At 41.2% G+C, this 18,917-nt stretch overlaps 1 protein-coding gene across 3 annotated transcripts in view; it reads right to left on the minus strand.

Annotated features, from left to right (window-relative positions):
• The window catches only part of SPECC1L (sperm antigen with calponin homology and coiled-coil domains 1 like), a 140,650-nt gene that overhangs the window by 47,370 nt on the left and 74,363 nt on the right, over positions 1-18,917 (minus strand). For all 3 annotated transcript variants that reach the window (XM_042962151.1, XM_042962149.1, XM_042962150.1), the window contains exons 9-10: positions 14,856-14,947; positions 9,122-9,212 (exon numbers count right to left, since the gene is read on the minus strand). In XM_042962151.1, coding sequence (XP_042818085.1) covers positions 9,122-9,212; positions 14,856-14,947 — 183 coding nt within the window. The remainder of the gene's footprint in view (positions 1-9,121; positions 9,213-14,855; positions 14,948-18,917) is intronic.

The raw sequence follows: 18,917 nt of genomic DNA on the forward strand, positions 1-18,917 counted from the left end.
GATTCTAAGGAGTTGAATTAAGGACAAAATAACTGAACAGGTATTTCAAGTGAAGGAAAAGAGAGGTTGGATGGAGTTTGAGGTGAGCCAAGTTAATTCCTTGCTATCAAACCCCAATTTTCTGCACAGGAACAAAATAGAAAACAATCTCTACAATGTGTGATTCACGCCACCCAGGATACAATCCAAAATTACTGGACATACACAGAAAGAGAAAAAACTGACCCACACTCAAAAGAAATGGAAACCACCCAAGGATGACCCATGTGTTGAATTAGCAGAAAAGAATTTTAAAGCAGCTATTATTTCAAACATGTTGAACATTATAAAAGAAAATATGTTCTCAACAAATGAATAAATAAGACATTTCAGCTGAAAGAGCTGCAGGAGTATGAGACCAGCCCTAGCTGAGATGCAATGCAAAGGGAGCCTAAAGCTGAATTTGGAGCAGACATTGAGAAAACTCCCAAACACCAGCCCCTCTCTAAACACTAGGATTACTGGAGTAACTGGAAGGCTGCTATGCACTGAGGACATCACAGCAACTTAACAAAACTCAAACCCAACCCAGCTCCTGCACAGATTAACTCAAACTCCCACACTAAACAACTAATGGAGACAGGTGCACGTGTCAAGGCAAAAAACAAAAAACAAAAAACAAAAAAACAAAAACAAAAAAACAATCTACTGCCCTATACAAGATGTCCAGCTTTCAATAAAGAATTCATACACAGAAAGCAAGAAGAAAGAAAAAAAAAAAAAAACAGTAAATCCAGTTCACTATGTCAAGGCACAAAGTAATCAGTAAAACCAGACTCAGATATGGCAGAATGTTGGAACTATTGGACAAGGCATTTGAAGTACTATGATGAATATGTTAAAGTCTCTGATGGAAATAGTAGACAAACATACAAGACCAACTAGGCTTTCCTATTTGTTTTTAGCTTATGGTTTCGATCTCTCTGCTGAAATTAGACAAACAGAACTGTGAGAACCATGTCTCCGGTTACTGCTAAACACCCTACAATGCACAGAAGAGAATGAATTTTACTGGATACAATTTTTTTTTTCTAATCAACCAGAACTGGGGGGGGGGGGGGGGGAGGGGATGAAATGCAGACTGTGACAAAATTAATCTAACTGTATTACAGAAGCATGATAAAACCACACTGAGAGTGATGAAAAAAGGGGCTGATCTACGTATCTTTAAGAAAACAGGGGTTTTGACCGGATACTCTAAGGTTAAACACAAAATGAACTGTGTGCATTGTACTTTGGTAGATTTGCTTCTCAGGGGGGTATGGTGTAGCAACTTTGAAACTACTGCATACAAACAGGAGGGTTCAACAAGTAAGTCAATATATTGTAGATAATGAGAGCCAGGTTTCCCATTGTCGGGAGAAAGAAGGTATAAATAAGGAATAGGAAAAAGCTTAGAATGCACCCTTTGGTGCTGGCTCGGAGTCAAAGACATTAGCACAAACTCATGGTTTTTGATATAGAAATAATACATATGTGTATGTACACATGGGTTGGTATACATGCAAAGTTTTCCTAGCTCCATCCAGAGAGGGACAGGAGGCATTGAAACCTCAATGAGCAAAAAGCCAGCACCCAGATCTTGTTTTCAAATACTATTCTCTAATAAAAGTAAGCAGGGATCCTTGGAGAAGTGGTTAATTCCAGAGCTAGTAGAGGAAAAAGAACAAGTCTGGATCACTTGGTGCCCAAAAGTAAGAAAGTGCTTTTGAGGGGAGGGGGGCTGTGTCAAAAGAACAAGGAATCAATGTGAAAGAGTTCCCAGTGGCTCCCAAGTTGAAATAATTTAACAAAAGAAATAACAGTAAGAGATTACAACCCAAAGAATAAAATAAATGCCCATGAGTCTATACTAATACAAATAAATGTTATAAATAGAACAGTAGGTATAATAATATAAATAATTCCTTACAGAAAGAAAGAAAACAAAATCATGGTATAGAACACCACAGTAATAATTACTGCAGGCAAAATACACAAACAGATGCTAAAAGCAGTGAAAGAAAGTTTAAACAGGAACAGGATATTTATTAATTACCAGCAGACAACCATCTTAACCAAGTGGTCATGGCCAACACCGCCAGTAGTAAGATGTACTGACCTTACATGCCCCTGATATGATGATACCCTGAGAAGGGCACCTCACCTCTGTCGGGGTGCTTTCCCGACAGTACATAACCTCAACCCCATCAGAAGGAAATACCACACAAACCCATACTGAGAGATATTCTAAAAAGTTCACTGGTTAGTATTCTTCAAAGTCATGAAAGAGAAAGACTGATAAACTGGTGGAGACTTTAGGAGGTAAGACAACTAAGTCTTAAAGTGGGGCCCGGGATTTGACCCTGGAATAAAAAATGGGCAGCAGTGGAAAAACTGGTGAAATCCAAAGTCTGTAGTTTAGTTCATAATATTTTAATGATACAGATTTCTTATTTTTGATAACTGCCCTATGGTTGTATAGGATGCTCACATAAGGGAAGCTGGGGAAAGAGTGTAAGAGAGTTCTGTAATATTTTTCCAACTCTTCTGTAAGGCTAAACTTATCTCAAGAGTTTAAAGGCTGAGAGAACACCATAAATAAATATTGCAATGCATGCTCAAGTGTACCGATTGCAACTTACCTTGAAAAGCATTAAAAAAAAAAAGCATTAAAAAAAAGATGGATAGAGGGATGGATAAATGTGATAAAGTAAACACAGCAAAATGCTATAGCATCTAGATAGTAAGATGTGGGTTTCCACTATATAATTTCTTCCAACTTTTCTGTATGTTTGAAATTTTCCTAATAGTATGTTGGGAAAAAAATATGAGCCTAGATACTCTGGTTTATCAAGACAAATACCAAGAACTACAGAGAAAAAGAAGGAAAGGGCAGGGGCGGAGAAGGGGAATGTTTCAAAGTGAATAGGTAGATACTCACTAGACTATAAATAAAAGAGAGTAGTGTAGTAGTAGGTCTATTTGAATTTTCCCTAGGAATTGTGCTGCTAGAGCTGGATCTAGGGCTGAATCAGATCCAGAATCTGATTTAGATCTATCCTCTGAAGAATGAAAATTACTGTGAAACTGTAAACAGAAAGCTCTTTTGCTTTTACTTATATTAACTTAAAAGAGACTATAACTTTTAACAAAGATTTGGCTTTCTAGTAAAACCTCCTTTGTATCACATTTATTATTTGCACCCTTACCATAAATCAATGTTTTCAAAATACTGTGTTTTGAGACTTTTTTACATCTCTAGATTCAAGTAATACAATTTAAACAGATGATAAGAGTATGAATTTCTTGGGGCGCCTGGATGGCTCAGTCGGGTAAGCATCTAACTCTCGATTTCAGCTTAGGTCATGGTCTCACAGCGGTGGGATTGAGCCCCACATGGGGCTATGTGCTGTCAACATGGAGCCTGCTTGGGGTTTTCTGTCTCCCTCTCTCTCTGCCCCTCCCCGGCTTGTGTGTGCACATGCACTCTCTCTCTCTCCCCCTCAAAATAAATAAACATTAAAAAAAAGAAAAAAAAAGAGTATGAATTTCTTTGGAGCACCTGGGTGGCTTAGTTGGTTTGAGTGTCCAACTCTTGATCTTGGCTCAGGTCACGATCTCAGGTCAGGATCAAGCCCTGTGGCAGGCTCTGCACTAAGCATGGAGTCTGCTTAAGACTCTGACTCACTCATTCTCTCTCTCTCTCTTTCTCTCTCTCTCTCCCCCTCCCTCTCTCCCTCCATTCCCCCCACCACTCACTCACACTTGCTCTAAAATAAAAATTTTTTTCATAAAGTATGAATTTCTTTACAGAACATAACTACACTTGGATTAATCAACTTTCACAGATACCAAATATCTGAGCCATGACACAGGACACTCACCAGGTCACCCTGATACTAAGCAAACCTAGGTTCCCCAACCATCTGCAACATCCAGCTGAGGTCTTTTGCTTAACACTCTGGACCTTATAAGATCACTGTGCAAGTGGGGACAGTAAACACCTTTTCAACCACCTGTATGCATGTATCTGGTTAGCAGATCTATCCTTTCCTGCTTACTAGGCCATAAACACTAACTCATATCCTATCTACAAAGAGTCACTGAGGGGGCACAATCATGACCCTAACCAACATTACCAACCAAACAGCATTTGATTAGTCCATTTATGATAAGATTTCTCGACTGAAACATTTTTCTGCAACTGACACATAAGCATGATGCTAAAATAGAGCAAACACAAAACCCCTATACCTGTTATAATACGCTTAACTGACAAAAACACCAAATTCTCTAACTTAAGTGTAGTAGAACAAGAGGCAGCACCTTTTAAAATTTTGGTAATGAAGCCACTGAAATTTTCAAAATGAAAATTATACATTGTTCTTTAATTTATGTCATAATAAAAGAAACCATCAAGGAAGAAAAGTGCTTCAAGAGAGAGCCTAGAAATCCTACTCTCTTATCACAGTTTGGATAACCATGGTGGCTTTTTATGACCAAGAATCACTTGGTTGTTCTTAGTTGCTGGGGTTTTTTTTAAGTTTATTTTGAGAGAGAATGAGAGAAAGAGTGAGCAGGGGAGGGGCAGAGAACAAGGGAAAGAGAATCCCAAGCAGGCTCTGTGCTGTCAGTGTGGAGACCAACACAGGGCTGAATCCCACAAACCATGAGATAATGACCTGAGCTGAAGTCAAGAGTCGGATGCTTAACCAACTGAGCCACCCAAGCCCCCTAGTTGTTCTTTGTTTTATACGTGGTTTCTTTCTCTAATGACTGTTTAAAATAAAAGATCACACTATCAACAAATTCTCAAATAAAATTCACCTAAGTAAAGGGGTGCCTGGGGGCTCAGTAAGTTGAGTTTCTGACTTTAGCTCAGGTCATGATCTCGCGGGCTCGTGAGTTCGAGCCCCTCATCAGGCTCAATATCAGCATGGGAGCCCACTTCAGACCCTCTGTTCCCCTCTCTCTCTCTGCCCATCCCCTGCTTGTGTTCTCTCTCTCAAAAATAAACATTAAAAAAAAAAAAATTCACCTAGGTATGTTGCCCACTCTCTCTTGTATTTGCGCTGTTTCAGCTAAGCCCCATGAAGCACAGTCTAAAGTGGAGAAGGAGACCTGAATTAACACAGACTGACCACATACCCCCATATCCAATAGCATTATCATTTGATACCTTACCAGGTAATAAAATGAGGAGAACCAGGGAAATGTTGCATTCAGCAGAGCCCTGGAGACATTTAACACATTTAGTCTGTGTCAATAACCTTGGCCCACCAACCTTCCACACCCCCATTCTGTACCCACAAAAGCCAAGTTAATAGGAAAAACTAAATAATATTCTTTGCCCAATTTCCCCAATTTGTCCTTTCCCAGAATTACTTGGGGTGCTTATGAAAATGAAGTTTCCAAGCTCCCTTTCCTAGAGAGTATATGGCAGTAGATCTGAGGTGAGGCCCAGGATTCCCTATTTTACAAAACGACTCAAGTAAGTCTTGTCAACAGGTAAGTTCAAGAAACACTGCAGGTGCTGGCTTTCCCCAGTAAACCTTGCCTAGTTGCGAGCCGATCAAGAAGAGCCTGGGAAGGTAGCTGCTGAAAGGGGAGAAGGCTCCCATGGTCGGCTTCAGCATGGCCTTCGGAAGTTTGGAAGGCCCTGAGTCACTTCTCATTGGAGCATGGGGCATCCCCATCTTTCTCCAACTGTGACATGGGGACTCAGTTTTTTCTGGTGTCCAAGGATCACCTCAAGGCTCTAAAGATAGGGTCTCTCCCATAGGCCTGTCACTGGCCCAGGGTTATTTTATACATATTCTCAAAGGCTGTGGTATCGTGGCTCCTGGCTCCAACTGAACTTGGCACTGACTGCAGACTTTATTGATAGAACTAGGGCACATGCAACAGGCAGCTGAGTGGGAGTGCTCCTGAACCCTTGGCTTCTATTTTTGTCCTTAGTGCCTGCAGCTTATAGATGCCCAAAACATAACGCGTAGTGATGCTTTCTCACAACCACCTGCCGGCAGCTAAGCAAAATTCTAGAGACCTTGGTTGCCTTGCAATGAACTAAAATCTTGTACTCAGACAATAAAGAGCCATCCTTCTCAGCCACTTGCGCTATTAAGTTCACACATAATAGTAATAAAATTTAACAGTGGGCATTTACTGTGGACTAAAATCTATGCTAAGCCTTTTACAGGCTTTAACTTCATTCACTCATCTTACAACTTATTATCAAGAGCCCAGTACTTTGTAACAAGTGCTGAGATACCTCAGTGAACCAAACAGACATAAATCCTTGAAATCACGGACCTCCCGGTTTAGGGAGGAGGCAGACAATAAAAGTTACAGACAAGTCAACTATGTAGCCTGCCCGAAGGGATAAGTACTAAGTTAAAATTTTTTAAAGGGAAGAGGGGTCCTGGAAAGGGCATGTGAAGGAGAGTGTGGTTTATAATTTTAAGTATGGCATGCAGGGTCCAGCTGAGGTGAGACTAGAACACCTCACCTGCATTGAAGGAAGGCAAGAGTGGGCAGTCCAGACACACAGCAGAGCACTCCAGCAGCAGACACGCCAGCCCAAGGCTCCTCAGTCAAGAGTGTGCCTGAGTGCCCAGGGAGCACAAAGAAGTCCATGTGGCTGAGCAGAGTGACTGAGAGAGAAATGTGGGAAGGCCAGAGAGGCAACCAAGGCCACACTGGGAGGGCCTAGAGACCACTAAGAGAACTCTAGCTTTTCTTCTGAGAGAAATCGGGAGCTAGGGGAAGGTTTTGAGTAGAATGACGTGTTACAATTTCTATTTTTCAAGATTATGCTGGCTGAAGGGTTAAGAATAGACTGTGAGGGGGATTAAGAATCTTTTTGCCAGAACCCTTGTGAGAAATGATGGTGGCTTGACCAGGGAGATGGTGGTAGAGGGAAGAGCAATGCTCTGAGTCTGGATGCAGAGCCAATGGAGCTTCCTAAAGAATGAAACAGTTTTGTAACTTTGTAATGGTGACAGATGGTATCTAGTAACTAGACTTATTGTGGTGATCATTCTGTAAGGTATACAAATACCGAATCATTGTGTTGTATACTTGAAACAAATACAATGTTATATGTCAGTTATACTCCAATTAAAAAATGGATTTGATCATGAAAAAAAAAAGAGCCACACAGTTCTCACATATGGGGTCTAAGATAAAGAAGGGGGTTAAGGATGACTCCAATAAAACTGCCATTAACTGAGATGGAGAAGACAGATTACAGGTAGAACAAGTTTAGGAAATGTGAGAATCTTGTACTGGACACACTCAGTCTGAGAGCATTCAATATCAAAACGGAGATATTGAATAGGCAAGTGGATAGATGAGTCTAGAGTTAGGGGAGAGAAACAGACTGGAGATATCCATTTGACAAATAACAGTTAAAGCCATGAAAAAGAATATAGTAACAGCGTGAGTACAGAGAGAGAAGAGAGGCCCAGGGACTGAGCTTGGAGGCACACCACCACTGACAGGTCATGGAGGGGGAGCAAGCACAGGAGATGGATGAGCAGCCTGGGAGGGAGGGAGAAGACACAGGAATGGGCATCACAGAAAGCAAAAAGAACTTCCCAGAAAAGGGAGTGCTCAACAGGGCCACATGCTGCCTACAGTTCACAGCAGATGAGGACTGAGAGGTTAGAACCACAACATCACTGACAACCTTGACAGAAGCAACCTCGGTGGAATGGTAAGGGTGAAAGACGGAGAGTGGATTTAAGAGCCCGGGAAGAGAGAGATTTAAGAAGTTTGCGATTATTTCCAATTCACAGATGAGAAGACAGCCTCAAAGAAGTCAATGGCCAGGACACACAAGGCCGATGATATATGCACTCTACACATACATAATCCTTAATGAATTCATCTGGGAGGGAAGGGTGAGAACATGGTCAAGATGTAGACAGAGACTTGATACCTTCTACTCTTTTTTCCATTAACAAAAGGACCTTCTGAGAGGAGAAAAGCCCTTAAGTCATGATTGATGAAGGCACCAGGGCAAAGAGCCAGGAGTAGAAGGCAAGCCTCTGTACAGGGAAGGGAGCAGCAGCACCATCTTGTGTTCCATTGTCCCTAAATATGGGCACAACCAGTTCATCTGAACATTCAAGACTGGCTGCAAAGGGCCAGTTCCATTGCCAAAAGGAATGCCTCCTGCACCAGGTGCTCCATGGAGTCCATAGAGCATCCTCTGGTTCTTTAAAGGGTTAATTCTCTCAAGTCTGCTTATTTCCTCCCCAAAACTGCTGAAACTTTGTAGTCTCACGCTTAGAAGCTACCTGCCACAACCAAGAAAATGTGCAGAGAAACACATGGAGGTGTCCAGCATGCATCAGTGAGAAGAGCTCCAGGCTCCTGAGGGATGTACACCCCTGAGCACATCCATGCCTACCGCAAAAGAAGTCCGACATCTGCATCTCACAGCACCATCCCCAATGCCAGAAACCATTTCTCCAGTGCACTTCAGCACCACACAGGAAGAGGCAGTGTAGGTAAGAGAAGGAGCTCTCACTTCCAAAGGCAGGAGATGTGGGTTCTGGTACTGGCTCTACCACAAGCTGTGTGAAAATGGGCAAACCCCTTACCAGTGGACAAAGGAATGGACCTTATCTGGACCTCATGTCTCAGAGTCTCAGTTTCCTCTCGTGGACAGTAATACAGAATACAGAGGTTGAAAGAATGGGCTTTTTGGTCAGGCTGCCTGGGTCCACTATTCATGAACTACGTTAACCTGTATTAAATTATTTAACTTTCTGAAACCTCATTTTTAGTAGCTATAAAATGCAGAGGGCAGTACGTACCCCATCAAGAACTATGAAAACAAAGTGTCCAGTAATGGTGTGGACCCTCCACTGCCTACTGTAATGCTACGAGAGAGCTGTCTTCCAAGATGCATTTATTAATAACTAATCTCCCCATCTATAACTAAGACATATAATTAGTAAACTTCTGATAAAGATATATACCAGATCAGTTGAAATAATGTCAAGAACAAAGAAAATCAAAATTTATTTAGCCAAAAAAGTCTAAAGAATAAAAAATGAATAGCGAAAGTGAAAGACTGTGACAGATATACCTTGAACGGGGATCTCCCCATAGTTTGGTCTCTTATCTGACAGCGCTGTCAAGGGTTTGGATGCAGAGATCGGCCCACTTATAGAATGTCTCTGAAATCATAAGATAAACGGTATCAAAGTTAGCTTAAATCTAGAGCTGGGACTCAGAAATAAAGTCAATGTTGTAGAGAGTAAATATTTAGTTATGAATTTGCATAATTCTTTCCACATGATTATAATAAGGCTAACCATACACACACTTACAGGCATATAATGCAATCAATACACTATTTTAAAAATTCACAGAAATATCCCATGTGCCCATTACTGTTTACCCCAATGGTAACATGTACAGTATAATATCACAACCAGGATACTGACATTGATACACACAAGATAGAGAACATTTGCATCGCCACAAGGATGCCTCCCATGACTTTTGTATAGTCATACTTTCCCTCCCCACATCACTGAACCCTGGTATTTTGAGTGTGATCTCATTATTTTGTTTAAAGAAAATTCTTAAATATTACATACCAATCAGCTAAATATGAAATGTGCTCCTACTACAACTGCCCCAGTACAACCCGTCATCTTGATCCATTACCACTGCAGTGGCTTCCCCACTGGCTTCCCCATCTCTGATCTTATACCCTCTCTCCTCTGCTTCATCTCCTGCCATCTCTAGGTAATGTTCAAATACCACCAAACTACTTATTTTCATACAGTCCATGGTGTTTACATCTCTGTCCTTTCTGTCATGCTTATTTCCCCAGTCTTTTTTTTTCATCTAGTGAGCATCAAACTACTTATTTCATATTCCCAGGAGAAAAGTATGCACGGCTCAACTTCACATCCTTATCAACAGTTGATATGGTCTTTTAATTTTAGCCATCTGAAAGGGTACATAATGGGATCTTATTGTAAATTTAATTTTTACCTCCCAGTGACTAATGGTGTTGGACATCTTTTCATGTGTTTACTGGCCATTTGTGTATCTTCTCTTAGGAAGGGACTTTTAAAATCTTTTGTCTGCAGGGCACCTGGGTGGCTCAGTTGGTTAAGCATCTGTCTTTGGCTCAGGTTGTGGTCTCGCAGTTTGTGAGTTCGAGCACAGACCCTGCTTTGGATTCTCTCTCTGCCCCTCCTCTTCCCTCTCTCTGGCGCTCTCTCTCTCTCTCTCTCTCTCTCTCTCAAAAATAAATAAATAAACGTTAAAATCTTTTGTCTGCTATTTACTGGTTTGTCTTCGATCAAGAAGACAAATACATCTTGGAATACAAGTGTTTTGACAGATAAATGTATTGCAATCATATTCTCCCCAGTCTTTCATCTCTTAATTTTTTTGTTTTGTTTTTTTTTGAAGGAGAGAGACAGAGCATGAGCGGGGAAGGAGGAGAGAGAGAGAGAGAGAGAGAGAGAGCGAGCGACACAGAATCCGAAGCGGGCTCCAGGCTCCGAGCTGTCAGCATAGAGCCCGACGCGGGGCTCGAACTCACGAACTGTGAGATCATGACCCGAGGTGAAGTCAGACACTCAACTGACTGAGCCACCCAGGCGCCCCTCCAGTCTTTCATTTCTTAATTATCTCTCAGAGCAGTTTCAAATTTTGATGCCCAATTTATTACTTTTATTTTATAATTCATTCTTTTTGTGTCCTAAATATGAAATCCTGGCCTTCTCCAAAGTCAGGATGATTTTCTCTAACGTTTTCATTTAGAAGTTTTGTAGCTTTACCATGTACATTTAGGTCTACAGTTAATTTCAGGTTTTGTTTTTTTTTTTCTTTTTAAGTTTATTTTGAGAGAGAAAGAGAGAACATGGGGAAGGGCAGAGAGAGAGGGAGAGAGACAGAATCCCAAGCAGGCTCTGCACTGTCAGCACAGAGCCCGATGCGGGGTTCAAACTCATGAACTGTGAGAGCGTGACCTAAGCTGAAATCAAAAGTCCGACACTTAACCAACTTATCCACCCAGGAGCCCCAGTTTCAGTTTTTATACATGCCTTGAGGTAATGGTTGTGGTTATTCTTTCCCCATGTTGATTCTAGCTGTTCCAGAATCCTTTGTTGGGAAGGCTATCCCTCTCAATTGAATTACCTGGGCACCTTTGTTGAAAATCAACTGACCTATTGCTGGATTTTCTATCTATTCTGCTGAACATTAGTCTATGTTTAAACTTACGTCAGTAATTGCAACTTCTGGTACTCTAGCTATTTGTGGGATGGGGAGTTTACCAGCTTAATAAAGACTCTGTAAAAATGAATAAATAAACAAACTAGGTTGGTACCACACTGTCTTGATTACTGTAAGTGTTGTAATCAGGTAGTATAAGTCCTCCAAATTTGTTTCCTTTTTTATCCCCCAGATGCTCTGGATATTCAGGGTCCTTTGAATTTCCATATAAATTTAAATTTTTATTATCAATTTCTACAAAATAGCATGCAGGACTGTCATTGGGATTGTGCTGAATCTACAGATCAACGTAAGGGAGAACTATAAGATAATAACAACGAGTCTTCCAATCCATGAATATATCTCTCCATTTATTACTTAATTTCTCTCAGCAATGTTTTATACTTTCCACTGTACAAATCTTGCACAGTATTTTGTTAAATGTATTGCTAAGTATTCCAATTAAAAAAATTTTTTAATGTTTATTTATTTTTGAGAGAGAGAGAGACAGAGTGCGAGCAGGGGGAGGGGCAAAGAGAGAGGGCGACACAGAATCCGAAGCGGGTCATGAACTGTGAGATCATGACCCCAGTCTAAGTCAGACACTTAACCCACTGAGCCACCCTGGCGCCCCAGTATTTCAATTTTAAATTATTCACTGGAGTGACTAGATCTAAGAGTTAGCAAGAGGGGTCCTCAAGACATAGCTAATCTTTTTATAACCTTACCTTGTAAGTGACATCCCATGCCTTTTGCCACACTCTATTCATCAGAAGTGAGTCAGGAAGTCCAGCCAACATGGTTCCATAAGAGTGTGACTACCAGGAGGTGAAAGTCACTGAGAAGTATTTGAGAGGTTGAGTACCCCAGTTACTCATGGATCTCCTAGGTCTTTTTGAGCTTTATTTTTAAGGTCTTTTAAGGTAGGTCTAGCATAGTGTTTACTCAAGAGCTGCTATTTAGTTCTACTTCATGGTGTGCCCCTTAGGGGTCTCTAACGAATGTTCCAAGTATCGCAAGATTTCTCCATGGTGACCAGTGACAACTCAAACGATTCCCTGCCCTGTGTGAACTATGGGAAGTGTTTGCTTGACAGCTCCCTGGTAACTCTATTTCCTGAAAATTGTTCATGCAGCCTTGTGAGAATTCACCCTGTGACTGGCATTTAAGCAAAGACTCACAGGGATGCCTCTGCAGAGTTCTAGACCCTTCCTCTGTGTAGCTCCCTTCTCCCAGGTCCTCTGCCCTGCAAATGCTAGCTCTCTCATTCTTCCTAAATGCTGATCTGGGTCTCTTCAGACCCAACTAGTTCCCCCTTCCCAGCTCTATCTGGATTCATCTCCCCTGTAACCACCATCTGAAACCTCCCTACAGGACACGTGTGGACCCAGCAGGACTTTTATTAACTTGTACTCATGGATCACAGTCTTGTACTGCCTGTTGTATGTATCTGAATATAACTGCTTCCTATAATTTGTCCAGTGCTCAAGTTGCTTGGGGTGGCAGAGCAATCTGGCCGCCACTCCTGCACAGCTAGAAGAATTCCCACTCAGAGAGTTTTGAAAACTAACAATGCCAATCTTGGGCCCTATTCCATAGAGATTCTCATTCACTAGGATGAGGCCCAGGAATCTATGATTTTCATGCACAATTAGGTTTGAGAAGCACTGTGCTAACTATAAATAACCAAGGACTACAAAGCTACTAAATGGGACTTGTAATTATTAACTTTTTCAACTTACAGAGATCTTTTACCTCCTATCTTTACAAAGTCATGCTTTGTACATTAAATTTCAACTGACATATACCATTTAAAGAAACTTCACCTTATTTGAAGTTTATATTTTGCACCTTTATTTTGCTTTTATTTGTATCTTGAGGTCTTTAGAAAAAGTGTGATTAACAGAGAGCACATAAAGAGCATTAAATCTGGGCACCTTGCTGGCTCAGTCGGTTAAGCGTTCAACTTTGGCTCAGGTCATGATCTCGCAGTTTGTGAGTTTGAGCCCCACACTGGGCTGTGCTGACAGCTCAAAGCCTGGAGCCTGCTTCAGATTCTGCGTGTGTGTGTGTGTGTGTGTGTGTGTGTGTGTGTGTGTGTCTGCCTGCCCCTCCCCTGATCGCACTCTGTCTTTCTCTCAAAAATAAACAAACGTTAAAAAAAAAAAAGCATTACATCTATAGATGGGATATGGAATTCCCTTGCCTTCTTGTAAATTAAGAGCATAACACCTTCTATATACATGCAAATACAGAGCCACTAACTTGCAGCATTACAAATGCAGGAGTGCACTTTTACCCTAAATGTCACACAGGAAAAAGTTTAAAAAAAAAAAAAAAAAGTATTCATTAGCAAAATACATGGCCAATAATAGTTAACACAGAACAAAAGTCTCCACTCACAAATAAAATGCTCCCAAACCCTATGGCCAAGGCTACCCTGTATCACAGGGTACTAGGTTGAAGGCCATTTTTTCTTTGGCTACTCTCACCTAAGTGGAAAAACTCCACCAGAGCCATTCTTTCCAAAAGTGGCTAACCAACAAGAGCACAGTGAGAGGGCCTCTTGGGCACTACAGAGCAATAGCCATCTGCCTTGCTTCTGGTCTGCATTTCCACAGTGGTCGAAGAGCAACTTTGGAGACTTGTCTATAATGGATTAGCAATGCCCTTGTGCTAGCAATGCCCTTGTGATATAAAATGGTCCACAATGAACCACACTTTTCTGAATTCATGCCTTGTGCAGAACCCTCCCACTCTGAATCTGTGCTAGCTTTATGACTTGGCTGGACCAAAAGAATGGGACAGAAGTGACACTGTCCAAGTTCCAAGACTAGGCCTTAAGGGGCTTTGCTAACTTCCACATTCACCTTCATGGAGTTTGAGACACTGCACCATGAAGGAACCTGAGAGGAAAGACCACATGGAGAGAGTGACCCAGCCATCCCTGGTGACCCAGGCCCCAGACCACCCTACGGCTAAGTGCAGCTGCAGAAGTGAGCCCACGCAAAACCAGCAAAGAACTGCCTGGTCAACACTGAAATGTGAAAAATAATACAACTGCTGTCTTAAGCCACTAAGCTTTGAAGTGATTTGTTATATAGTAGAGACTCAGACATGCCAACTACAGCCTCTACTTAGAGAGATGGTCCCTGGAGCCACATGCCCAGGTTCGAATCCCAGTTCTATTACTTCTTCATTATATGATCCTCAGCAAGCTGCTTAACCTTTCTGGGCCTCAGTTTCTATATGTGAAAACTAGGGGTAAGAACAGTACCAAATACTCAATAGAGCTGTTTTAAGGATTAAATGAATTCACATTATAAAGCATTTGGAACAGTGTAGAACACACAGCAATTACTCAACCCCTGTTAGCTACTGCTATTATTGGAGACTTTCAGAAGAGTAACATAATTGACATTTACATAATTTATCTCAATGTAAGGATACTTACAACATTTCACAATTCCAAGTACATCCCTCATGAGGTTGTCACTGCCCCCTAACGTAACTGTAAATGACTCTGAAGAGGACTTTCAAGTGCTGAGGTCCTCACAGCCTACATGGTCATGGACACTTACCTGCATAGGGGAGACAGCTGCTGCAGGAGGGGTTTTCATAGGACTTGGACTCAGAGGCGTTCGAGGAATTGCAGCTGCAGCAGGGTTTGGTACTACAAAAACAAACAAATACTGAGTATATCACCGTACAGTGGACGCTTTCATAACTGGTCTCCCCTGAAAGGTTCCCAAATTATCCAATGCTTTGGCTCCCCTGGAAATCGTCCTGACGTCTAACCTCCACAACACAGACACAGTTGTGCCTAGCAGGTGGTGCTTCTCCCGACACTAGGTGGACTGCCTGTTCCTCAGAGTCTTTGCGTTGATTCTCAACCCTGGTTATGCCAGTCATTTCATCTTTGCCATTTAATTAACTTTTGTAGTTAAAGAGCTCCATAAGCCAATGAAATTCAAGTTCAAAAAACCCAAGAGGAGTATTTCCATAAAGGCATCAGGTGAGAAGCCTGACCCACAGTGGATGCACATTCAACGAAGGAACACTGGAAAACAAAAACAAGAAACAAAGGAACGCTGGGCTCCTATTCATCTTTTCTCATGTTCTCCTGTGGAGTTCATCACTTCACAAGTATTTTCTGGTCTGCATTTAATGCATGATGTGTAATTATTCACTCGCATGTCAGTCTCCCTCTCTAAACTAAACTCTTCAAAAGTAGGATTCATAATTTACTCACTTCTAGATACTTGGGCTTGGTACAGATTCTGGTAGAGGGTGCATAAAAATGGTTATTCATTTGAAGTTAAATTAAATACAAAACAGGACAAACCAATGAAATCAGACATATCACACAGTGAGAAAAGATGAAGAAGTAGATCACTGTAGATCACTGTGGACCTTTTAAGGCAGCCAAGCACTTATATTTAAATTGCTATTGGGGCGCCTGGGTGGCTCAGTCGGTTAAGCGGCTGACTTCGGCCCAGGTCATGATCTCGCGGTCTGTGAGTTTGAGCCCCGCGTCGGGCTCTGTGCTGACAGCTCAGAGCCTGGAGCCTGTTTCAGATTCTGTGTCTCCCTCTCTCTGACCCTCCTCCGTTCATGCTTTGTCTCTGTCTCAAAAATAAATAAACGCTAAAAAAAAAAAATTAATTAATTAAAAAAATAAATAAATAAATTGCTATTTCTTTTTAAGTTTATTTATGTTGAGAGAGAGAGAGAGAGAGAGAGAGAGAGAGAGGGAGAGAGAGAATATCCCAGGCACGTTCTGCACTGTCAGCTCGGAGCCCAATGTGGGGGCTTGATCTCATGAACCATGAATGAGATCATGACCTGAGCCAAAATCAAGAGTTGGATGCTTAACTGACTTAGCCACCCAGGCGTCCCTTAAACAGCTATTTTTAGATTCATTTTTTTTATGGAGATAAAATTCACATAATAGAAAGTAATTTTAAAATGTATAGCTCAATGGTATTTAGTATATTTACAAGATTGTGTAACTATCATCACTTCTACCTAGTTATAAAACATCTTTATTACCCTAAAAGGAACCTCAGTATCTATTAAGCAATCACTTCCCATTGATCTCTACCTGAGCCCCTGCCAACCGCCAAACTGCTTTCTGTCTCTATGGATTTACCTATTCTGCCTATTTCCTATAAATGGAATCTTACAACCTAAAGTCTTTTGTGTCTGGCTGCTTTCACTTAGCATGTTTTCCACATGGTAGTATGTATCACTACTTCTTTTATTCCTCCTTATAGCTGAATAATATTCCATCAGATGGACACACCATATTCTGTTCATCCACTGATCGATTAATGGACATCTGGGTTGTTTCTACATTTTGGCTGTTGTGAAAAGTGCTGCCGTGAACACTTGTGTACAACTATCTGAATACTTATGTTAACTTGTTTTGCACATATAATTAAGCAGTGGAACTGCTGAGTCACTTAGATATATTTTATTATAACATTGCTTTTTCTTTTTTTTTTTAATGTTTATTTATTTTTGAGAGAGAGAGAGAGAGGGGTGGGGGAGGGCAGAGAGAGAGAGGGAGACACAGAATCTGAAACAGGCTCCAGGCTCTGAGCTGTCAACACAGAGCCCAACGGGGGGCTCGAACTCACGAACTGCGAGATCATGACCTGAGCCGAAGTCAGACGCTCAACCGACTGAGCCACCCAGGTGCCCCTATAATATTGCTTTTTCAAAAAGATCAGTATAGAAGCAGATTTATCATCTTTTTGCATTAGAGCTCGTTTCATCAATATTTTGAATAACTGCATGACTTTTAGTGTAGACATTCCGTTATTATTTCATTTTAGAAGAATAGATTTTTGTAAGTCTTTCTTTCATCTTAGTCCATCATATTACCCAGAGGTAGCCACTAACAAGAGTTCCAAGTGCATCTTCCTGCACTTTTAGTGCAAAAATCTATGTATTTAAAAAACAAAATCACGCTATACAATACTAGTCTGCAACTTACTATAAAGTATTGCAGGCATATTTTAACATCAGTACTTCGAGATTGACCTCATCCTTATTAAAAAATGCACAGTATTCTATTGTACTAATGGGTCATAACTGACTTAATCCTTTAAATGGGCACATAAGCAATTTTCAGGTTTTCCATTTTTTCAAACAACGCTACATTGAAAACTTTGTGTGTATAGCTGTATCTATGCATCTTTATAAACTTGTTCCAGTATTATGTATGAGAACTTCAGGGTCTCTGAATATGGCATTTTAAATTGGAAGATATTGTCCTCCAAAACATCTGTACCAACAGTGTGTGTGAGTATACAAGTGACTTTTGCTCTGATTTTAAGTCAAAGAAAACTGATTTGTGTATAGTCATAGAACATAGATTATAGAAACTCTATTATTAGAGTGAATTAGTATAAAGCCTATCATGAAGTTTAAAGAATTTTTAGAAGAAAATATAAATTTTACGACACCTTATATTTAGTTGTTTTTTTTTTTGAGATTTTACTTATTTTTTAAATGTCTACTTATTTTGAGAGAGACAGAGAGAGAGAGAGAGAGAGAAAGAGAGAGCACAAGCACATGTGAGTGAGTGGGAAAGGGGCAGAAAGAGGGAGAGAGAGAATCCCAAGCAGGTTCCACGCTCAGCACAGAGCCCGACATGGGGCTCAATCTCACCTCCTCGAAATCACAACCTGAGCAGATATCAGGAGTTGGACACTTAACTGACTAAGCCACCCAGGAGCCCTAAGATTTTAAGTAATCTCCACACTCAACGTGGCGCTCAAACTCACAATCCTGAGATCAAGAGTCACATGCTCTACTGACTAAGCCAGCCAGGTGTCCCCCATTTAGTTGTTTTTAAAAACTACATCCCTGGGGTGCATGGGTGACTCAGTCAGTTAAGCATCCAACTCTTCATTTCAGCTCAGGTCATGCTCTCATGGTTTGTGAGATGGAGCTCCGCGTCAGGCTAAGGCTGACAGTGCAGAGCCTGCTTGGGATTTTCTTTCTCTCTCCTCCCTCTGCCCCTTCCCCTGCTTGTGCTCACTCTCTCTTTCAAAATAAATAAGCAAACATAAAAACTACATCTTTTTCCCTTTCCCAGAGCTGAGGATTAGAGAGATGAAAAGGAGGCAGGCATCTGAAGGTAGGAAGAATGAGCTTCTGGGTACAGAAGAGCCCATGTGACATGGAGCCTGACTTATTTCTGGACTGAAGTCCAGTGAGGCAGGAGTATAGAGAGCAGGGGAAGAGTGATCCAACTGAGGCAAGAGGAAGGCAGGGTCAGACCACGTATGCATCTGGGGATCTGTATTTCATTCTAACTATAATAAAGCAGCTAAAGGAGTTTAAGCAAAAAAAAAGATCTTTTTGTCATGAAATGAAACGGAGAGAACTGAAATTAGAAGATATGGTGGTTGGTACTAGCAGTTGATTGTGCTGCTAGAGATGGAGACAAGTAAACAGAACAAAGATGTGTCTGCTAGAGGCTAGACCGACATATGGAGGTGAGAAAGAAAAAGGATTTAAGGAAGGAGGATTTCTGGCTTAATTAACTGGGTAGAACAGTGCTGCCAGTTATAAGGGGAAAGACTGAAGCTCAAGGACAAGAGTGTGGTTTTGGACAGAAGATGTGTAGG

This window comes from Panthera tigris, chromosome D3 (genome assembly GCF_018350195.1).
Source record: "Panthera tigris isolate Pti1 chromosome D3, P.tigris_Pti1_mat1.1, whole genome shotgun sequence".
NCBI classification, from domain to species: Eukaryota; Metazoa; Chordata; class Mammalia; order Carnivora; family Felidae; genus Panthera; species Panthera tigris.